At 47.8% G+C, this 24,123-nt stretch overlaps 1 protein-coding gene across 14 annotated transcripts in view; it reads right to left on the minus strand.

Annotated features, from left to right (window-relative positions):
• Window positions 1-24,123, minus strand: part of TK2 (thymidine kinase 2) — a 40,611-nt gene that overhangs the window by 11,453 nt on the left and 5,035 nt on the right. For 11 of the 14 annotated variants that reach the window (XR_001441771.3, XR_013410973.1, XR_013410972.1 and 8 more), the window contains 4 exons: window positions 21,572-21,646; window positions 16,438-16,491; window positions 9,165-9,254; window positions 6,809-6,882 (listed from right to left, as the gene is read on the minus strand). Coding sequence is in view for 11 of the 14 variants with exons in the window: in XM_077984082.1 (XP_077840208.1) it covers window positions 6,809-6,882; window positions 9,165-9,254; window positions 16,438-16,491; window positions 21,572-21,646 (293 nt within the window). In the remaining 3 variants the exon portion in view is untranslated. The remainder of the gene's footprint in view (window positions 1-6,808; window positions 6,883-9,164; window positions 9,255-16,437; window positions 16,492-21,571; window positions 21,647-24,123) is intronic. The other 3 variants (XM_077984078.1, XM_077984085.1, XM_077984080.1) reach the window with 2 other exon arrangements.

Consider the following 24,123-nt stretch of genomic DNA (forward strand, 5'->3'; position numbering starts at 1 on the left):
TCTAGCCTCAGCTGCAGGAATGCCACAGCTCTTAGGCCCATGACCCAGACAGAAGGCTTCAGTCTAGACAGGAGCTAGGAAGAGCCTAAGCCCCTAGGCCAATAAGCAGGGGAGGAGGCCCAGCCTGTGGTTCCAAACACCAGGTCTTTCTTAGTATCTCCAACCACCAGCCACAGGTGAGTCAGCATGTCATTTCCTCAGCTGGGCCCCACTCCACGCCCTCACTTCTGTTCTTAGAAAAGGACGACCAGGCAATCTTGTAAAACCTTTGCTTCCCATTACTGGGCCCACACAGTCACCTGCGTGGCCTCTTTGGCTACACGAATTTTGCTCACCACCTTCAGCTTTTCATGCTAGCCAGCTGCCCGCCCCTTACAAGTTCCCGTCTTTGGCCAGGCACAGTGGCTCACTGTGGCAGGCTGAGGCAGACAGATCACCTGAGGTTGGGAGTTTGAGACCAGCCTGACCAACATGGAGAAACCCCGTCTCTACTAAAAATACAAAATTAGCCGGGCGTGGTGGCACATGACTGTAATCCCAGCTACTCAGGAGGCTGAAGCAGGAGAATCGCTTGAACCCGGAGGTGGAGGTTGCAGTGAGCCGAGATTGCACCATTGCACTCCAGCCCGGGCAATAAGAGCAAAACTCCGACTCCAAAAAAAAAAAAAAAAAGTTCCCATCTTTAAGGACACTGTGTAACTGGAATCTTCCTCTCCAGCAATTAACACAGCCCTCTCGAACCCCTGGTGGCATAACCGCACTTACATTCTGCACACCCCAACCTCGCCGGGGTACACAGTGCCAGAAGAGGCGGGTCTCTCCCCTGACGAGCTCTTCATTTGTTCACGGCCCAAAGAGCAAGAACACCTTTCAAGAAATTTTACTTTGAGGAGATGCAGGATTCCAACATGTGGGCTTTTCTGGGGACCTGAGCCTGCCGTACACCCTTCTATCCAGACCCCCACAGATCCCGAACCAAGGTTGCAAGAGTTTCTGAGAGGGAGAAAAAGACCAACTCGAGCACTGAAGGGGCAGTGGTAGTGTGCCCTCCCACCTTGTGAAGGGCTCCCCATCACGGCATTTTGGGAAGCCTTTTCCTAGAGCATCCCAGGAAATGAGGAAACACGAGCTCCCAGGCAGGAGCTGACGCCCCACATGCCACCGTGTGGTTCCCAGTACCCGGCTGAACTCCCTGCAGGTGGGAACCAAGACACCTTATTCTAGGTATGGGCAAAGGACCCAGCCAAACTCGGTTTTATGCTACATTTTGCATAGGTAGTAACAATGATAGTAATCTGCATTGGAGGAGCAGAAACCTCTAAAAACATCTACTTTGGCCAGGCACAGTGGCTCACACCTGTAATCCCAACACTTTGGGAGGCTGAGGTGGGCAGATCACTTGAGGTCAGGAGTTTGAGACCAGCCTGGCCAACACGGTGAAACCCCACCTCCACTAAAAACACAAAAATGAGCTGGGCATGGTGGTGGGCGCCTGTAATCCCAGCTACTTGGGAGGCTGAGGCAGGAGAATCACTTGAATCTGAGAAGCAGAGGTTGCAGTGAGCTGAGATCGCACCACTGCACTCCAGCCTGAGCAACAGAGCAAGACTCCATCTCAAAAACAAACAAAAAACCCACATCTACTTTCTCAGTAATACTTCGTTGTGGATGACCACTGCATCGAGGGCAGCTGGAGTTGTCCGGAGAGTAGCCAAGCTCTGGTATTCCTTCCCTTCATCCTTTCTGTGGCTCTGGCTAAAAATACTTTTTACTTTGCCCTATGGCTGCCTGACTCTTGGCCTAGGAATAAGTTCAGAAACCTTAAAAACAAAGGTAACACAACATAGCCCCCAGCAACCCAAATATGAAGCAACAAAGGTGAAATTAAGAAACCACAGGCCAGGTGCAGGAAACAGGAAATCCTGCACCCCGCAGAACTTTTCACCATGGCCCCGAAGACAATCCTCAGGCCAGGGCTGTTGCTCTTATGACCCCCAAAGGTCCAGTGAAGCCCCAAGGAAGCCCACCTCACCGTCAGAACTCCAGGGGAAAAGGGTCGCAGCACAGGGATGGAGGGTGCCCTGTGGGCCACCTGGCTACCAGCCTTTTTTATTTATTAATTTATTTTTTAGACAAAGTCTCACTAAGTCACTTGTCACTTGGGCAGTGGCATGCTCATGGATCACTGCAGCCCTGACCTCCTGGGCTCAAGCAATCCTCCTGCCTCAGCCTCCTGAGTAGCTGGGACTACAGATGTGTACAACCAGGCCCAGCTAATTTTTATTTTTATTTTTTGTAGAGATGGGGGTCTTACTTTGTTGCCCAGGCTGGTCTCGAACTCCTGGCTTCAAGTGATCCTTCCCCTTCTGCCTCCCAAAGTGCTGGGATTACAAGCATAAGCCACTACACCTGGCCCTGCCACCTTTTTGTAAGGCCCATATTCCTCAAAGTGTGATCCCTGACCAGCAGGAGTGTGGTCCCACCCGGGCACCTGCTAGAAATGTGGCCTCTCGGGCCCCACCTCAGTGCTACTGAAGCGGAATCTACCCGTAAACAAGATGCACAGGTGATCGTGGGAGAAGCTTAGAGTAAGGCCTGTCTGGAAGAGGCAGAGTACCTCAGGGGCTAGTACCTCAGGATTCTCAGCTTTGGGGGCCCCAGTGGGCCCTGAAGCTTTTGGCCTTGAAGAGAGAAATCTAGATGCCTCCTGCCACTTCCTCATTTGCTGCTTGCCCCCACACAGCAGGGTTCAGAACACGTTCCCCTCCTGTGGTTAGTTCCTGCCCGATCAGGAAGGAGCACTGGCTTTGTAATCCTTTCTCAGTTCCGTATCTGCCCAATAGGGTCAACAACCAGACAACAAATGCAGCTCCTGTCCATGGGTCCCTGCCCTGTTCCTTAACCATGAGAGCGGACGCCCCAGTTTCCAGGGAACACATAAGCAGGTGCAGTTCACAAGTGAATCACGCCCTGGGAAGGTGTTTTGAATACCCCTACCCCTCTGTTCTCTGCCTCCTGGACTTAGGGACTCTGGGGTATGTGGCTGAGGGTGTGGGAACTCCAAGGCACATGCAAAGCATGGTGTTTAATACAGCATCCATTGTCCTCAATGATAAGTATGTAAATTATTATTTTTAGATACAAAACAAGAACATACTATGGAGGAAAATGCAAAATCCTAACGAATTCTAGGTTAAAACAGGAGACTCCAAGAAACTTCCAGGTTGTTGGCAGGTGGCTGCTTTGGACCACAGGGGCTGGGAGGATGAGTAAGCAGTGCTATGGGAAGCTTTCCTCTGCCTTCAGAGGATTTCCATGAAAGGGTCTGAGGAACACCACCTTTTCTCATCTCCCTAGAGACCATGGTGGATAGCCTGGCCCTCCGGGCAGCCACAGTGCTCCCAGCAGCCTCTGGAGTGCCCAAGGCCACATGCCCACTGACAGCTTTTGGCTTCAAGAGACCTCAGTGATGGGTCTCAAGGCCCCAACAAGGTCTTCAGGGGAATCTCAGCCCCCGGAAAGCCATATGAACTTAAAACAATTAGATCCCAAGAACAGAAAGAAAGACACTGTAAGTTTCTTCTGTGGTTCACTGTCCCACAGAAATCCTAACCACAGAGGCCATGCATTCTGGGAGGGCCGGGGAGAGACATAAATATAAAGTCATCAGGGCAGGAAAAGAGCTAAAAAAATTAAAAGCTACATTCTCTTCCTAAACCACCCACAAAACAGCTCCAGGCGAGGCCCATGTCATCCGGACCAATGCCATAACCATAGAGATTGGGAGATACAGAACTGACACATCAGAAATGTGATGACACAGGACCATGGGTGGGAGTTACCACCCATGGAGTTACAAAGCCTGTGGCCATCAGCAGGAACTGTGACCCGGGCCAGACAAAGACAAATGGCTCCTGAGGAAATCTACCTGGCGCTGGGTGGCCTATAGGTTTGGGGGTGGGACTCGGGAACTCACAAATTTAATAAAGACCAAGGTGGGCAAGGACCTGCAAAAGGGTCCTAAGACATGAAGGAGGCGGCAGGTCAAAAGGCTCTTCAAAGATGGAAGAGAGGAATCAGAGATGAGAGATGGGCTCAGAGAAATTTAGAAACTTGGTCTTCCTCATAAACAGAGCAAACTTCAGAGCCAGGATAGAACCCAGGCCCACCAAATGCCACACTCTATCCTCTCCCCTTAACCTCTGGCCATTCCATTCCAGATTACTAGCTTCAAAAAGAGCCATCAGGCCAAGCACAGCTGTAATCAGGCTCATGCCTGTAATCCCAGTACTTTGGGAAGCTGAGGCAGGAGGATCACTTGAGCCCAGGAGTTTTGAGACCAGCCTGGGCAACACAGAGAGACTCTGTCTCTACAAAAAATAAGAAATAAATTAACCAGAAATGGTGACATGTGCTGTAGTCCCAGCTATTCAGGAGGTTGAAGTGGGAGGATCTCTTGAGCCCAGGACATCAAGGCCACAGTGAGCCATGATCATGGCACTGCACTCCAGTCTGGGTGACAGAGCACGAGCCCATCTCAAAAAAAAAAAAAAAAAAAAAAAAAGCAATAAGAGTCACTGGGCCCACACAAAACAGGCCAAGCTGAATGTGATTCACAGACAGACACAGCCCCACTCTGTGAGGTTCACAGGTAATCCTACCCCACCGCCAAGATCTGTTCCTCGGGCTACAGTTCTTTTTTTGAGACAGAGTCTCACTCTGTTGCCCAGGCTGGCGTGCAGTGGTGTGATCTCGGCTCACTGCAACCTCCACCTTGGGCTACAGTTCTAATCAGAGCAGTACACTTCTAAGCAGAGCAGTACACAAACATAACAGGGGCTCCCTTCTGCTCTCGCTCTCCTCTGTCCTGCCTGTCCTCCCTCTGGCTGAGGTGCTAAAGAGCAGGAGCTGAGGGCAGAGGGCTGGATAAACCTAGCAGTGGACACCTGGAAACCCAGGCTGTCAGGTGAAAATGGGGCTCTAAGGTCAGGAATGCCACCTGCTGAGAGGGCAAGCTGCAGCCCACAAGAAAAGTCTGAGGTCAGGGGGCAAAGCCACAGCCAGGACTCACCTTGGCTGCCAGCCCCTGAGCCCACAGCATTGCTCTGATGTTCTGAGCAGAGGCTCTCATTTTGTGGGGGTGATACAGGCTCAAAAGTATGATCCATGGCAGCTCAGGGCTCCTAGGAGAAGCCTTTTTAGCGGCCCCTCAAATGAAAGGTACAAAACAGCAGGGGGCCAGAGCCTGGGGAACAAGTTGGGCTGGAGACCAAAGCACAGTCGCAGGTCCCCTCATCCAACAATAGCTAACAAGTATCAACCAGGAGCTCACTCTGTGCTGGGTCCACACTAGGCAAGGACACCAAACTTGGTGCCTGCCCTTAGGAGCTTATGGTCTCATGTGGAGGGGCGGGGCAGGCAATAAACAATTAGACACATACTAAGTTGAACCACACAAAACTGCCATTTTTGTAGGTCATAATTGGTTAAATCATTTCATATGATTGCCTTAAATACTACAAAGAAAACTAACAGAAGGTAGTCATTAAGAATAACAAGGGGGCCAGGCACAGTGGCTCACACCTGTAAACCCAGCACTTTGGGAGGCCGAGACAGAAGGATCACTTGAGCCCAGGAGTGCAAGACCAACCTGGGCAACATGATGAAATCCTGTCTCTACTAAAAATACAAAAAAAAATAGCCAGGCGTGGTGGTGTGTGCCTGTAGTCCCAGCTACTTGGGAGGCTGAGGTGGGAGGATGGCTTGAGCCTGGGGGAAGGAGGTTGCAGCGAGCTGAGATCGTGCCACCATACTCCAGCTTGGGTGATAGAGCCAGACCCTGCCTCAAAAAACCAAAACCAAAACCAAAAACGAAACAAAGACTAACAAGGAGCTTGCCCTATCTAGACAGGGTGGTCGGGGAGGGCTAGGAGACAGGGCGACATTTAGGAAGGCAGCTGCAGATGAGAGTGGGAGGAAGGGCCTTCAGCGCTGACATCCAAACAGCTCTGAGGGAGGGACAGCAGTATCCCAAGCTCACAGCGGGGACAGGTGGGGTCTGCAACCCATTTCCCCAAGACCCTGAGAAATCAGCAGTCTCTGAGCACAGGGATGGAGGGCCCCATGCCTGAGCCCTTGGCACTGACAGGCCACCAGAAGCCCCCTAACTAGGTATATATCACAGAGTCCGCTCTCATGAGGGAAGCTTTTAGCGAAAAACACAACAAATGCGATGCACACCATGCGTCTGACTTGCCCAACTCTCCACCCTTCCCTATAGCCTTGCACCATGCTGTGTAACTCACTGGACCCTCCCACCTTTCCACCCTGGGCTCATGTGACCATGTGACCTGCTTTGGCCAATGGAATGTTAGCTAACTTGGAGCAGAGGCCTGAAGACATGTCCTTGCATCTCTGCTGTTGCTTCTACCCTCTGTCACCGTGAGAAGTGAACACCTGGGCTGGTTTGCTGGTCCCAGAAGGAGGGTGACAGGCAAGAGGAAGAGAGATAAGCCACCTCCAGTCACCCTTGCTTAGGCCCTCCTACATCAGCTGATTCCCAGACATCTCATTGAGCCCAGCCAAGGTCAGCAGAGCTGCCTGGTGACCAACCTGGCTGACTGGGCAACGAATGCAGATACCTGTCTGCCATGAGGATTAGTGGCTGTTTGTTATACCACGTTGCTATGGCAATGGTTAACTGATACAACAGCGGGTACTCCGAATCTGTCAATCAAATAAACAAGTTTCTATTTCATTTTGAAAAATTAGTAGTTTAATAAATTATCAATTATGCAAACTACAGTACCTTCTATACAGGTTTTCTACAAAAATGTATCTTGCGCTGTGAATCGACCTCTCCATCAACCGTACAGATGACACCTAAAGGAAAACAAAAAGAGAATCACAAACTCAGGGGAAGAGGAGACAGCCAGGAGGCCTTGAGAAATGTCTGTTACTTCCCCTGCCTGGGGACTTGGCTGAATATGAGAATCAAGGCGGAGGAGAGAGTGAGGCAGGAGGACCTCCTCACTCCTCTGCTGGGAGGAGAAGCCACATCTGCCACCAGGCTCAGGCTATGTGCCCCTTCCACCCTGACCTGCGCCACACCCCAAAGCTGCATACATGGCCCAGCAATGCTGAGGCTGATGGCTCATCAGCAGCCACCTCTTTGATGGGAGGTGAGGCTCAATTGGAACACGGCCATGCCCTGGAGAAACCATCCAAAGCTGTCCACTTGTGGCAACATGTGGTGACTATCACGGACCTAAATAGGGTGACTTTGCTTAAGTGGAGGGACTGCATGCATGAAGTACAGCCCCACGAGGGTCAGGTTGGCGGTGACGTTCTGGGGGCTCTGCCCATGGAAACTGGGAAGGACGATGCCCAAGAGGGAGGAAGACAGCCTGATAGCACCCCTCTCTGCCAGGATGCTCACACCCTCTGCAGACGATCTTGCCCTTTGTCCAGCGTTCCTCTGGGAAGCAAAAGGTGCCTGACCCTTGATGCCAGGCAGACTAACAGCACTCTCATTTGGCCATGGCCCACAGCACCCATGGAACCTGGGCCAACAAATCCGAGGCAGATTGAAAGCATTTGAAAACCCAGGCATTTCTTCCCTCTCCCTGCTGTCCCTCTGTCCATCCATCCTCTGCCCATCCATCTTCCTTTCCATTCTTCCATCCTCTCTTTCCTTACTTCCTAGCTCCCCATTCATCCTTCTGTCTCCTTCTGCTCATCCTTCCTGGTCTGTCCATCTCTCTCTGCCTCCCAAGGTAGATTTCCTTAAATAGAGGAGCACACTTACATCCCTTCCTATCCAAATATCATTAGATACAACTTAGGTTTGCAATTGAGTGCCTGCTCAGGAAAAGCAGATTAGCAAAGGCAAAACGCGTTAACCTCAGATCTTTTGATTTGTGGATTTGTGTCATTTAGACAGATATTTGGGGAGATGGAAATTTTTACTCACCAAAAAGGTCCCGCTCACATCTTTCAATTTGAAAAGACAGATTTACAGAAGAGTGGTAGCTATTGTTGCAGGTACCCAGACTGGGACTGAAGTGTCCAGTCCAGCAGCTGTGCCAGTGTTAAATGCTGTAGGGATAGTCTGTCTCCTTCATGCAGAGCCTTAAAGCTGGCATCATAGATTGTGCTTACAGCCTTGAAACATAGGTGCCGATCAGGACCTCCTCACCCCCTTTCTTCTAAGAGACTGTCTCTAGATGCACCCTCACTGATGGAATAGGCCTGAGCAGCCATGTTTGTGCCTTGGGGTCCTGTACCCAACACCTGATTGAACCAGGGCTGGACACCTGACCAAAGCTGAACCAATCAGATTCTTTGTCTCAAGAATTTGAACTAAGAGCCAGACCCCATGAAGGTTAAATTAGTGGTTCTCAAATATGAAAACAAACAAAGCATGCATTCAAGTCACCTGGAGGGCTTGATAAAACACAGATTGCTGGGCCTCATCCCTAGAATTTATGATTCAGCAGGTCTGGGATGTGACCAGAAAATTTGCATTTCTTTTTTTTTTTTTTTGTGAGATGGAGACTCACTCTGTCACCCTAGCTGGAGTGCAGTAATGCAATCTCAGCTCACTGCAACCTCCGCCTCCCGGGTTCAAGCCATTCTCCTGACTCAGACTCCCAAGTGGCTGGGATTATAGGTGCGCACCACCACGCCAGACTAATTCTTGTATTTTTTAGTAGAGATGGGGTTTCACCATGTTGGCCAGGCTGGTCTTGAACTCCTGACCTCAGGTGATCCGCATGCCTTGGCCTCCCAAAGTGCTGGGATTACAGGTGGGATCCACCACACCCAGCTGAAAATGTGCATTTCTAACAAGTTTCCAGGTGATGCTTCTGCTGCTGGTCCAGGGACCACACTTTGAGAAGAACTGAGTCAAATGGCATTGAGTCCAGCAGTGGTCCTCACCTGACAGGGGCACCACCTGGCTGGCTGAGGTTTGTGGGTAGGGGCACTAGAGGCTGGTCAGAAGAGAACTGCAGGAGCCAGTGACCTTGGCCCCACACACAGAGGCCTGCACAGCACTGAAGGCCTAGCCTGGCTTCCTTGTGAAGTTTCCCTTCCTGGCAATCACATACCCCAAGTCTGAAGAAAACGTTTAAGAAGGCTGAAACTGAGCATTTGAAACGTACCTGAGGACAAGTATGCCTGTCCAGCATGGTGAGCTGCACATAAGTCTGTAGCGTAAGGCCCCAGCGAGAGGCATCTTGGTACATCAGGCCCTGCAGAAGGGAAAACACAGCACTTTCCGTCAGAGTGGCATCTGCAGGAGGACCCTGGTCTCACAAGACACTGAAGGACAGCTCAAGAAATCTACACACGCAGGGTTGGGGCTGAAGATGAACCCAGCATGATCACAGGGCTCTGACAGCAGGGTGGACAAAGGCAGACACTGAAACAATTAGAGGACGGTATGGTAACAGCTATCATAGGAGCCTACGGAAAGTCTCCAAGGGACCAGAGCAATTAGGCCAGACAAAGAAATGAAGGGCATCCAAATTGGAAAGGAAGAAGTCATCTTAACCTTGTTCACAGACAACATGATCTTACACTTAGAAAAGCTTAAAGACTCAGGCCATTATCCTAAGCTTATTAATGCAGGAACAGAGAACCAAATACTGCATGTTCTCACTTTAAGTGGGTACTTACAAGAGGGTACAATGGGTACTCATGGACATAAAGATGGCAACAATAGACATTGGGGACTCCTGGAGTGGGGAGGAAGGGAGAGGGCAAAGGTTGAAAAGTACCTATTGGGTACTATGTTCAGTACCTACTTGATGGGATCCATCATACCCTAAACCTCAGCATCGTGAAATATAGCCAGGTAGCAAACCTGCGCATGTACCCCCACAAAACGAAAATAAAAGTTGAAATTACCAAAAAAAAAAAAAAAACCTTACAGACTCCACCAAACAACTGTTAGAACTGATGAACGAACTCAGTAATACTGCAGGAATCAAATCAACATACAAAAATCAGTAGCATGTATACACACCAACAGTGAACAATCTGAGAAAGAAATCAAGAAAGGAATTCTATTTGCAAGAGCTACAAAGAATATAAAATAACAGCCAGGCACAGTGGCTCCTGTCTGTAATCCCAGCACTCTGGGAGGTTCAGGCGGGTGGATCACTTGAGGCCAGGAGTTCAAGACCAGCCTGGACAACATGACAAAATCCTGTCTCTATTAAAAATACAAAAAAATTAGCTAGGTGTGGTGGCGCACACCTGTGATCCCAGCTACTCTGGAGGCTGAGACATGAGAATCGCTTGAACCCAGGAGGCAGAGGCTGTAGTAAGCCGAGATCGCACCACTGTACTCCAGCCCGAGCGACAGAGTGAGACCCTGTCTCGAAAAATAAATAAATAAATAAATGTAAAATACCTAGGAATCTATTTAACCAAAGAAGTGAAAGATCTATACAAGGAAAACTATAAAACACTGATGAAAGAAACTGAAGATAACACACACAAAAAAGGAGATATTCTACACTCATGGATTAGAAGAACTAATATTGTTAAAATGACAATACTACCCAAAGCAATTTACAGATTCAATGTAATCTCTATCAAAATACCTATGACAGTCTTGCAAAAATAGGAAAAAAAATCCTAAAATTGATATGAAACCACAAAAGACCCCAAAGAGCCAAAGCAATTCTAAGCAAAAACAAAAACAAAAACAAAACAAAGTTGGAGGCATCACACCGCCTGACTTCAAAATTTACTACAAAGCTGTAGTAACAGCTGGGTGCACTGGCTCTTGCCTGTAATCCTGTTACTTTGGGTGGCCAAGGAGGGAGGGTTGCTTCAGGTCAGAAATTCAAGCCCAGCCTAAGCAACAAAGTGAGACCTCGTCTCTAAAAAATTAAAATAAGGAAATTTAGCCAGACATGGTGGTGCACACCTGTAGTCCCAGTTACTTGGAGGCTGAGGCAAGAGGATCGCTTGAGCCCAGGAGTTCAAGGTTACATTGAGCTATGATTATGCCAACTGTGCTCTAGCCTGGGTGACAGAGCAAGACCCTGTCTCAAAAAAAATTTTTTTAATGCTATAAGTACCCACGTCAGCATGATACTCACATAAAAACAGACACAAAGACCAGTGGACAGAATAGAGAATAGAGTTGGCATTTACAGCCAACTCATCTTTGACAAAGGCACCAAGAACATTCAGTGGGGAAAGGACAATCTCTTCAATAAATGGTGCTGGGGTAACTGAATAACTATATGTAGAACAACTGAAACTAAACCCCTATCTCTCACCATATACAGAAATCAAATCAAAAACAGACTAAAGACTTAGAAATCTGAGACCTGAAACTAAGAAACTACTAACAGAAACCACTGGGGAAATGCTCCAGGACATTGGTCTGGGCGAAGACTTTTCTGTGTAAGACCCAAAAGCACAGGCAACTAAAGCAAAACCAGACAAATGGGATTAAATCAAGCTATAAAGCTTCACAGGAAACCATCAACGAAGTGAAGAGATAACTCGAAGAATGGAGAAAGTGTTTGCAAGCTACCCATCTGACAAAGGATTAATAACCAGAATATATCAGGAGCTCAAACAACTCAACAGTAGGAAAAAAAAAATTCTGATTTTTAAATTAGCAAAAAATCTGAATAGACAGTTCTCAATAGAAGACATAAAAACAGCCAACAGGTATATTTTAAAATGCTCAACATCACTAATAATCAGAGAAAAGCAAATCAAAAGTACGAGATATCATCTCACCCCAGTTAAAATGGCTTTTATCAGGCCAGGGGCGGTGGCTCAGGCCTGTAATCCCAGCACTCTGGGAGGCTGAGGCAGGTGCATCACCCGAGGTCAGGAGTTCAAGACCAGCCTGGCCAGCATGGTAAAACCCCGTCTCTACTAAAAATACAAAAAAAAGTTCAGCTGGGTGTGGTGGTGCACACCTGTAATTCTAGCTACTTGGGAGGCTGAGGTAGGAGAATCGCTTGAACCCAGGAGGTGGAGGTTGCAGTGAGCTGAGATCATGCCACTGCACTTCAGTCTGGGTGACAGAGCAAGACTCTGTTTAAAAAAAAAAAAAAGACTTATATCAAAAAGACAGGAGATACGTGTGGAGAAAGGAGAACCCTCATACATATTTGTTGGGAATGTAAATTAGTACAGCCACTATGGACAACAGTATGAAGGTTTCTCAAAAAACTAAAAATAGAGCTACCATGTGATCCAGCAATCCCACTATCGGGTATATATTCCAATGAAAGGGAATCGGTATATTAAAAAGATATCTGCACTCCCATGTTTGTTACAGCAGTATTCACAGTAGCCCAAGTATGGAATCAACCTAAGTGCCTATCAATGATGAATGGTTAAAGAAAACATGGTATATATACATAATGAAATATTATTCAGCCATGAAGAAGGATGAAATCTTGCCATTTGCAGTAACATGGTCGGAACTGGAGGTTATTAGGTTAAGTGAAATAAGCCAAGCACAGAAAGACAAATATCATATGTTCTCATTCATATGTGGGAGCTAAAAAAAAAAAAACGGATCTCATGGAGCTAGACAGTTGCTGGGTTCGGTGGCTTGAGCCTGTAATTACAGCTACTCAGAGGCTAAAGTGGGAGGACCACCTAAGGTCAGGAGTTCCAGAGTGGATTACTGGTTACCAGACGCCAGAAGGGGTAGGGGAGAGAGGGGGATGAAGAGAAGTGATTAAAGGGTACAAATATATGGTATGATAGAAGAAGTAACACCTAGTGTTAGATAGATCAATAGGGTGACGATAGTTTACAATAACCTGTTGTGAATCTCAAAATAGCTAGAAGAGACCAGGCACGGTGACTCACGCCTGTAATCCCAGTACTTTGGGAGGCTGAGGCAGGCAGATCACTTGAGGCCAGGAGTTTGAGACCAGCCTGGCCAACATGGTGAAATCCCATCTCTACAAAAAAATACAAAAAAATTAGCTGGGTATGGTGGCGCATGCCTGCAATCCCAGTTACTTGGGAGGCTGAGGCAGAAGAATCGCTTGAACCTGGTAGGCAGAGGTTGGAGTGAGCCAAGATCATGCCACTGTACTCCAGCCTGGGTAATAGAGTGAGACTTCATCTCAAAAAAAAAAAAAAAAAAAAAAGCTGTAAGAGAATAATTTGAATGTTTCTAGCATAAAGAAAAGAAAGCCAGGTGCAATGGCTCATGCCTATAATCCCAGCACTTTGGGAGCCCAAGGCAGGAGGATCACTTGAGCCCAGGAGTTCAAGGTTACAGTGAGCTATCATTGTGCCACTGCACTCAAGCCTGGGTGATATAGCAAGACCCTCCAAATAAATAAATAAATAAATAAATAAATAAATAAGTTTTAAATTTTAAAAAAAGTTAAGCTCTTTAAGATAATCCTTAAAAAGTAATGCTTTGGTTTGAATGAATCCCCCAAATTTCATGTGTTGGAAACTTAATCCCCAATGTGGCAGTATGTAGCAGGTGGTGCCTTTAAGAAATGATTGGGTCAGGAGTGCACAGCCCTTTTGAATGGATTAATCTATTCATGGATTAATAGGTTAATGGGTTATCTTACACTGGTGGCTTTATGAGAAAAGGGAGAGAGACCTGACCTAGCATGCTCAGCCCCCTCACCATGTGACACCCTGTACCACCTCAGAACTCTTTGAAGAGTCCCCACTAGCAAGAAAGCCCTCACCAGATGCACCCCCTCAACCTTGGACTTCTCAGCTGCTCTAACTGTAAAAAATAAATTCCTTTTCTTTGGAAATTCAGAAAATAAAATAAAATCACCAAGGAACATGCACACAAGTCATTCAGTGAATGGCTTTGAGCCCTCTGTAGTCTGTCCAGCCACCAGAGTAAGTCTGTGAAACATGAATCAGTTCTTGCCAATCCCCTGCTCAGAACCTTCCAGTGGCTTCCCATTGCAAGCAGAATGAAATCCAAACCCTTATCATGGCCCACAGGGCCTTCTCTCATTTCCTACAACTCTCCCTCTGGCCTGGTTGGCTTCCAACCACATGAGCTTACTTAGCGTTCCTCAAACATGCCAAGCATGGTCCCACCTCAGGGCCTTTGCATCTGCAGCGCCTTCTGCCTAAACACTCTTCATCCAGGTATCTGCAGTGCTCACACCCTCATGTTTAGGCACCTTATCATAGACACGTTCCCTACTTATCTCATGTAAAACAGAAGCCCACCCACCTACTCAATCACTCTCCATCCCCTCTAGGTGCAAAACACTTCATGCTCCAGCGTACTTGCTAAGAAACCTGTTCTGCTCTTTTCCTCATTTTTAAATTAATTTTATTTATTTTTTATTTCTTTTAGAGATGGGGGTCTCACTATGTTGACCAGGGTGGTCTCAAACTCCTGGCTTCAAGCAATCCTCTGATCTTGGCCTTCCAAAGTGCTGGGATTACAGGCATGAGCCACCATACCCGGCCTTTTCCTCATTTTTGCTTTTCATTTTTCTCTTGGTGCAAACTAATGAAACTCCAGTGCTCTTCACTGAGAACTGCAGACTCCTCTGACAGCAGTTGAGAGAAAATCTCATAAAGGCTAGGAGAAACACTCCCTCTTGCCTGATGGCCACAGAAACAGTCATGTTTCTCATCAGAAAACCAATTCAGATAAAGTGATGAATTAAGATTTTTCAAAGTATCGATCTTTCTTTTGGTCTAGAGTGGAAACTTATATAAAAATAGCTACTTCTATTGTATTTTTTATTAGGAAACTCTCATTGAAAAGGCTATCTGTAACAAGGACACTCAGACTTCTGAGGCTGTGATTCTGTCCTGGGAAATGTCACTTATGATCCCTAACACCTGTAACTCTAGTTGTCTTACTTAATAACCGAGCCTGGGTTCCTCCTTGGCTTCTAGAGAATATGAATGTTACAGAGGTTTCTTTGTGATATTCAAAGAAGATGACTGGCATTCCATCTTCTCGCGAATGCACAGAGAAGAAATTCTTCTCATGTCTCTTTAGGATTCTTTATTGAAAGACTGAGAGGTTTTGCCTTATTTAAGAAACATCATTTCACCTGCTTTAGTTTTCTTCCTAGCTCCTATCACCACCCACCAGATTATATGTTTGCCTTCTGGCTCCCCACACTGGAATACTAGGGGCAGGAGAGCAAGAGCTTCGAATTTCTCACTGCCATATCATCCAGAACAGTGTCTGCCACGTGGCTGACAAGCACTGAATATTGGTTGAATGAATGGATGAATGCACAAGCCCCTGCTAAGTGCTAGGCAGTGTGCCTAGGTTTTAGCAAATAACAGTGAACAAAGTAGACACAGTCCCTACTCCTAGTAGAACTCGGAGTCTAATGAACCACACAGGAGATGCCAATTGTGTTGCTAAAAATCAGGGGGCATGGCCGGGCACGGTGGCTCACATCCGTAATCCCAGCACTTTGGGAGTCTGAGGTGGGTGGATCATGTGGGTCAGGAGATTGAGACCATCCTGGCCAACATGCTGAAACCCTGTCTCCACTAAAAACACAAAAATAAGCTGGGCATGGTAGCGGGCGCCTGTAGTCCCAGCTAGTCAGGAGAGTGAAGAAGAAGAATCGCTTGAACCCGGGAGGTGGAGCTTGCAGTGAGCCGAGATCGCGCCACTGCACTCCAGTCTAGAGACAGACTGAAACTCCATCTCAAAAAAAAAAAAAAAAAAAAAAAGAATCAGGGGGCAGCACAGGCTTCCAAGTCCATTTACTAGCTGTGTGACCTCAGGCAACTTATTTAAGTGCAATCTCCTAAACTGAAAAATGAGACTAATCATCCCTACCTCACGGGACGGGAGCTCAGAACCAACATCCCCTTCTAACTCTTGCAGGACCCAGATTCTACCCATCTCTCTCAAGCAGCCAGAGCAGAACTTCAAAATGGGGAAGGTGAAGGAAGGGCCACAGCACACTACAACCCCTGTTGCTAGGTTCACCCTTGGGAAAGCAGGCTGGCAGCTTCCAGGTAAGCCAGAGGCGGCCCCTGTTACTAGACAGGGCCAAGTTGCAAACCCAAGTCAGGGGTCCACCAAGGATCCTGGTTACTTAGAGATAGGTCCTGGGGGGTTAGGTCTGAGAAGTCTTGCGTTCTGATAGGTTTCTTCTAGGGGAGGGGAGGATTGGAATGAGCAACAAGAAATGAACACCCCTAGTGGCTGAGGTTGGCCACTGGGAATAGTATGGGATAGGAAGTCCCTGGGCTCTGTGCCTAGCCACGCAGGCCTCAGAGATCCTTGACCTCAGAACGCCAACATGCCACCATTTTCTGCTTGTCCCTCCCTGGTCTTCTCCAACTCAGCTGAGAGCACAGAGGATGCCTGGGCAGTCTCAGGCTCAGGCAGAGGCATCACCATTCTCGGGTGCTTAAGGGGAAGCCGGGGGTTCATGCAACCAACAACCCACTCACCAGAGGATTGTGGCCACGGACATTTCTCCACTTGGACACAGGCTCCGTTAACACCTGGAAGGAAAGAAAACATCAGAACTGCTGCTTCTCAGTGCTGAATCCTATAAAAGTATGTAAGTGTTGAGGGGAAAGCAAGGAGAGAAGGGAAAAAGAGAGAAAAAGACTATCCAAATTTGGGTGCCCAAGGTAGGCCAAAATAGCTGACAACCCCTGTGAGGTCACAACTCTAACTAGACACGGCTTCCTCACATTACTTCCAGAAACATCCTGAGAACAACTCTATCCATCCCTGTACCCAATGTGCCAAGCATAGGTACGTCCTACCTCTCTATTGCCCTGGTAGCCTCCCCAAGGTCAGAGCTGGCTCTGTCCATCCCTCTTCAATGTATTCTATCCCAGCCCTGCCTGCCTACCACATCAAGCTGGCAGGTGGGTGGGTGAAGCCAGGAGGGACACTGGACAGCGCTAGGCCTGGGCAGGCCACCTGCCTCCATTTCCTGCCTCTGATCACTGCACTGGGTGCGCTGGCTGCTGAGAGTCCCTGTTTCTTTAGTACGCTCCCTGTCTCACTGATTGGAGGCATTCTTTCCCTCTGGTCCTGTTTGTACCTTTTAGGATGACTGCCAATTTCTCCAACATCCTGTGTGTTTTCAGACACATATCAGGATCTCTGCTGGGCATTTCTAGAGCCTCCATCTGTGGTCTAGACACACAAATCTGGGACAACCCCAGACTCTGCTAGAGCCTTTCTGGGTATGCAGGTGTGCACTAGAAAAGATTTAAATGGTGTTCTTGAGGCCAAGATCTTCAGAGTGCCAGGATCCACCTGGGAACTTTCAGAGTACATGTGAGAAGGGGCCATAGGTGACAAAAGACCAAAGGCAGGCAATGCATGGAACTCCTGAAAAGTAACCATCCTGGCTGGGTGCAGTGGCTCACACCTGTAATCCCAGCACTTTGGGAGGCCGAGGCAGGCAGACCACTTGAGGTCAGGAGTTCAAGGCCAGCCTGGCCAACATGGTGAAACCCCATCTCTACTAAAAATACGAAAATTAGCAAGATGTAGTGGCGCATGCCTGTAATCCCAGATACTTGGGAGACTGAGGCAGGAGAATCACTTGAACCCAGGAGGCAAAGGTTGCAGTGAGCCAAGATCACACTACTGCACTCCAGCCTGGGTGACAGAGCAAGACTCCATCTCAAAAAGGAAAGAAGGAGGCAAGAGGAGGGGAGGGGAGGGGAGGGGAGGGGAGGGGAGGGGAGGGGAGGGGAGGGGAGGGGAGGGAAGGGATCACCCCTCACCCTCACACCTCTGTGTCTTTGCTTATGTTGTTTCTTGTGCCCAGCATTCCCACCCCATCCCACTTCACATCAACTTTCATCACATGGAAAACTCCTATATACCCTTCAAAATCCAGTTCAAATATGCCCTCCCACTGCCCCTCTCAAACCCCCTCTCCTTCTTCTAGATCTTCTTCCCAGCCCCTAAGTAGCATACACAACACCACATAGGCCCACTAGAGTCTGGGTCACAAGGAGCCTTGCTCCCCGACCCAGTTCAGGGGTGCTTCATCCATAGCAGTGTCACCCAACAAACATTTATTGAGTGCCCACTGTCTGCCAGATACCCATGCTAGGCACTGAGGATACAACAATAGCAAAACCAGTCCAGCCTTTGCCTTCACAGAACCTTAAGCCTACCAGGGGAAGCAGTCATTACTCAGGTAATCACAGAAGCCAACATGTTTTCAAACCCCAAGAAGTGGTATAAAAGAGAGGTACAGAGCGGCCAGGGAATGCTCCATCAGGAAGCATAACCTCACTGGGAAGGTCAGGGGACACGGAGCTCAGATCTGAAGGGAGAGTGGTCTTCCTAAAGCCAAGAAAGCTCTTCATAGCACAGAAGAACCAAACAAGGGTGTGGCCCCTGCAGCCAGACAGCCTGGGCTGGGATCCGGCTGTATCACGCACTGGCCAAGTGACCCTGGACAAGCCACTAAACCTCACTGAGCCATGGTTTCCTCATCTAACACTGCAGTAAAAATGGTACCTACTTCAGAGGGACTCTTCTTGGGAGGATGAGATCATTTAGTATTTATGATGAACCCTTAACAGTGCTGGGCAAATAGCAGTATACTCATTGGATGTTAACTATCATTGTTGTTAATCAGCTCCAAGGCCTTCAGTGAGACTATAAGCACTTCTAAAGTGCCATTAAGAGTCGTATCACTCAGGACAGGTGTCAAGAGTCCCCAAGACCCCCCTCCTCCCCAGGTTTGATGATCCATGAGAACTCACAGGACACGGCACACAGTCATACTCACAGCTAAGATGGATTACACCAAAAGGACACAAAACAAGATCCGCAAAGGGGACCGGGTGCGGTGGCTCACGCCTGTAATCCCAGCACTTTGGGAGGCTGAGGCGGGTGGATCACTTGAGGTCACGAGTTCGAAACCAACCTGGCCAACATGGTGAAACCCCATCTCTACTAAAAATACAAAAAAAAAAAAAAAAAATTAGCCAGGCATGGTGGTGGGCGCCTGTAATCCCAGCTACTTGGGAGGCTGAGGCAGGAGAATTGCTTGAACCGGGGAGGTGGAGGTTGCAGTGAGCTGAGATCATGCCACTGTACTGCAGCCTGGGTGACAGAGCGAGACTCCATCTCGGGGAAAAAAAAAAAAAGCAAGCAAGCAAAAGAAAAAAGGATCAGCAAAGGGAAAAAGGGCAGGGCACAAAGTCTGGAGGAAACCAGGCACAAGCTTCCAAGGGTCCTCTCCCAGAGGAACTGCACAGTACACACTGAATTCCCCAGGCAACAAGATGTGACAATACATGTGAAATGTCCAGCAGGCAAGCTGGCCTGAACCTGGGAGTTCAAGGTTTTCATCAGCGCTCAGCCATGCAGGCAGCCACTTCCTGACATGTACCAAAATTCCGCACTCCCAGGAAGAAAGCAGATGTCAGCATAAACCACAGTTTGCAGAAACAGTTTAGGCACAGAGCCTGTTATCAGTTAGGAATGGTGGGGGCACTCCCAAGATCTAAGTTCCCAGATGCCAGTCAAAGACCACCCTTGCAAGCAGGTGTTTCTAAAGGGCAGAAGTCTTAGGTCTGCTATGTTAACTCTTTCCTGCACAGCAGCACATGAACACAGCAGGACAAGGGCTATACAATGTTTATTATTTTTATCAAACTATATATATAGATACATTTCTTTTCTTTTTTTTTTTTTGAGACAGGGTCTCACTGTCACCCAGGCTGGAGTTCAATGGCACAATCATGGCTCACCACAGCCTCAATCTCCTGGGCTCAAACAATCCTCCCACCTCAGCCTCCTGAGCAGCCGGGACTACAGGCACGTGCCACCACATCCAGCTAAGTTTTGTACTTTTTGTAGACATGTGGTTTCGTCATGTTGGCCAGGCCACTCTCAAACTACTGGGCTCAGGTGATCCTCCCCACTCAGCCTCTAAAGTGCTGGGATTACAGGCATGAGCCACCACACCTGGCCATACATGTATTTCTAACAGAAGTAAAAACAGGAAAGGAAGGGAAGAAGGACAGAAAATGACTATAAAAGTATAGAAATTGTAGCTTCTGTAGTAACAAAAGAGAGCCATCAATAGAGAAGATTAAAACACTAAAATCTAGAACAAGTAAGACAGGTCAATGTCTTAGTGTAGAGATGATTCTTAAACATCTCTGAAGTTAGTTTTAGTGACTACGCTTTAAATGAACTAGAAATTAAATTAATTGCCTATGCATAGTAATAATACCCACTGCTCAGACATTGCTGTCTCGGATGTCACACTTCTAGCCCTGCTCAATAGCCTGACCTTTCTTCTCACCCATGTAGACTCTTTTCCTAACCAGACTTTAGGGCAGTCAACACTTGCACTGTCCAATACAGTGGCCATGAGCCACAAGCAGCTATTGAGACCTTGAAATGTGACCAGTCCAAATTAAGATATGCTCTAAGTTACATTTATTTTACAAACAGTTTGAGCGTCCCTAATTGAAAAATCCAAAATCCTAAATGCTTCAAACTCCAAAACTTTCTGAAAACCGACATGACACTTCAAATGAAAAATTCCACACATAAATACTTAAGACAAATTTGTTTCATTCACAAAATTATTTAAAATATTGTATAAAATTACCTTCAGGCTATCTATATATGAAACATAAATGAATTTCGTGTTTTGGCTTGGGTCCCATCCCCAAGATATCTCATTTCGTTTATGCAAATATTCCAAAATCTGAAAAATTCTGAAATCTAAAACACTTCTGGTCTTAAGCATTTCAGATAAGGGATGCTCAACCAGTATCATATTCCAAAGACTTAGTATAACAAGATAGAATGCAAAATAGCTCATTGGTGATTTTTATATTGATTAAATGTTGACAAGATCACATTTGTCATACGTTATATGAAATAAAATGTCCTTTTTATTTTCTGTGGGCTTTTTTCTTTTTTTGAGACGGGGTTTCACTCCTGTTGCTCAGGATGCAGTGCAATGGCGTGATCTCAGCTCACTGCAACCTCTGCCTGAGCTTAAGCAATCCTCCCATCTCAGCTTCCCAAGTAGCTGGGGCTACAGGCACGCCCCACCATGCCTGGCATATTTTTGTAGAGATGGGGTCTCGCCATGTGGCCCAGGCTGGTCTGGAACTCCTGGGCTCAAGCGATCCACCTGCCTCCGCCTCTAGCATTACAGGCTTGAGCCACAGCACCCGGCCCTTTTTGTTTTTTTTAATGAGGCTATTAGAAATGTTAAATTACACCTGTGGCTTGCACTTGTGGCTCAAATTATAGTCCTATTGGACAAGGTTAGTCCACACCCTCTATAAATTATCCCATCAAGGGGATAATTTGTTGGCCAGGCCACTCTCAAACTACTGGGCTCAGGTGATCCTTCCCCTTCAGCCTCTAAAGTGCTGGGATTACAGGCATGAGCCACCACACCTGGCCATACATATATTTCTAACAGAAGTAAAAACAGGAAAGGGAAGAAGGAAAGAAAATGACTATAAAAGTATAGAAATTGTAGCTTCTGCAGTAACAAAAGAGAGCCATCAATAGGAAAATCCTAGGTTACGGCTTCCTTCAAACCTAGCGTGGAGGCCGTACCTCAACGTCTGTCGCGTTGGAGAAGAATTCCAGGCATGTCGTCTTCCCACTTGCAATATTGCCCTCGACACAGATCTGGCAAAAGACAAATGCACATTAGAGTCAGAACTCAAGCGACCAGGGAAACCTCAGGGAATGATGGCTAGGGAAAGGGCTCAGGTGAACAGCATAAATGGTTCAGTACAAGATTTTCAAATGTAAACCAAAATCCCTCCTCAGGAAACTGGCAAGGCCCCATTGTTAGTAATAACAGATAAGCTGATCCTCCCCGAGTGGCAGGCTCAGGTTGGTCCCCCGAGACCAGACCCTCCTTTACGTCAACTCCTAAACCATACACAGCTTGTCTGCCCAGCCCAGCTCTGCCCTTCCCTAGTTCAACCCCACAGACTATTAGATTTTAGGCCTAAGTGTCCTGCCTCCTTAACGAGAGCCTAAGCGATGGCTTTGAGGCTAGGAAACACATACATGTTATCTAGAATCGAATTCACTGCTTTACAGAAAAAAAAGCACTTGGTCACCGACTGGAAATTATTAGGAAAGGAGAGAAGAAAAAAAGAGCAAGGACTTTGTTAAGCACCTTGTCACAGGCCAATCCCTGAGACAGGTAACACACCATTATCATATGTAACCTCACCAAAACCTGAGAAGGGTAAGTCCTAACATTTTTCACAGAAAAGAAAAATGAGGCTTGTAGAAGACAATAAAGCAAGGACAGCTTGAACCTAGACTCTGCTCACACTGACTGCACCTGGGAGGGAAAGGGGGTCATGGCACTAGTGCGAGGGGCCGGAAACAGCCATCTGAGGCCTACCTATACCAAAAACCAAGAAGCATCCTAGAAGTAATTCATCTTAGGGAGAGAAGGTATTCCAGGCAGCGGTTCTCAGCTCCGGCTACACACTAGGACCACCTGGGACCTTTTAAAAATCTCTACAGGGATGCCACGGCCCAGACCAATTACACCACAATCTCTAGACTGAGACTCAAGCCTCAGTAACTTTTTTTTTCTTTGAGATAGTTTCGCTCTTATCGCCCAGGCTGGAGCAATGTCGCAACCGCGGCTCACTGCAGCCTCCACCTCTGGGTTCAAGCCATTCTCCTGCCTCAGCCTCCCGAGTAGCTGGGATGACAGGTGCCCACCACCACACCTGGCTAATTTTTTGTAGTTTTAGTAGAGACAGGGTTTCACCATGTTGGCCAGGCTGGTCTCAAACTCCTGACCTCAGGTGATCCACCCACCTCAGCCTCCCAAAGTGCTGGGATTACAGGCGTGAGCCACCATGCCTGACCAACTCTCAATAACTTTTGGGGGGCTTTTGTTTGTTTGGTTTTGTTTTTTTTGAGACAGAGTTTTGCTCTTGTTGCCCAGGCTGGAGTGCAATGGTACAATCTCAGCTCACCGCAAACTCCGCCTCCTGGGTTCCAGTGATTCGCCTGCCTCAGCCTCCTGAGTAGCTGGGAATTACCGGTGCCCGACACCACGCCTGGCTAATTGTTGTATTTTTAGTAGAGACGGGGTTTCTCCATGTTGGTCAGGCTGGTCTTGAACTCTGACCTCAGGTGATCCTCCTGCCTCAGCCTCCCAAAATGCTGGGATTACAGGCGTGAGCGACTGCACCCGGCCAAGCCTCAGTAACTTTTAAAGCGCTCCAGGCGAATTTCAATGTGCAGGCAAGGTTGGGCACCACAAGGCTGGAGCAGAGCTTCTCCACGTCTAGTCCACAGACGCCTGCTTCAGATGCACCAGAGGAGCTGGTTAAACACAAGGTGGCACCAGGTAGCATCCAGACCCTCTAAATCAGACTCTGGGCTTGAGCCCCTGATCCTGTGGCCCAGTGATTCTGACCAAGTTCTGCTCAGCCAGGCACTGCTGATGACACAGGCCCAGTGGCTCTGGCTCCAGCAGATGGCCACAGGGAACGGGCAGCTTCAATACATAAGAAGACAAATTGGCCCGTGAGAACACATGATAGACATCCTCCAGGGGCACACACAGTCAGAGAGGGGCCCGGCTGCTGCGCAGAGGCCTCTTCCTCTGCACTCAGGCTGGAGGCACCCAGAGAAACCTGGGCAACGTAGGTAACTTGCCCAAGTGCCAGACCTGGCAAGGGAAGAGTCAGAGTTAGAATTCACATCCAGGCCGCTTCTCACAACTCCTGATGGAGCCTCAGTCACACCTCACATAAACACCAGGTCATAGTGGGCCGTCTCACACCACTCCACTAAAGTCTCCCCAGCAACTAGAACTCTGTCAGCTGGTGGAGAAGGTTCCTCCTGCCTTGATCCTAACAGGTATCCAGGAGACACAAGGCCACTCTCCCATCCTGGGTCCCTCCCAGCCCACTCCTTTCGAGCCCCGAACTACAAAATGAACCCAAGGGAATGAACAAAAGGGCATGAAAAGACCCCATTAGGGCACTAATGGATTTAATTTTTTTACTGTTCTTTAAAGAAAACTTTTCCTCTTCCTAGATCTATAAAAAGAGCTCAATCTAGACATCATTCTACATAGCCTTTTTTCTTTCCTGTTCATTGCAGCATTTTAACAGGTT

Source organism: Macaca mulatta, chromosome 20 (genome assembly GCF_049350105.2).
Source record: "Macaca mulatta isolate MMU2019108-1 chromosome 20, T2T-MMU8v2.0, whole genome shotgun sequence".
Classification (NCBI taxonomy): domain Eukaryota; kingdom Metazoa; phylum Chordata; class Mammalia; order Primates; family Cercopithecidae; genus Macaca; species Macaca mulatta.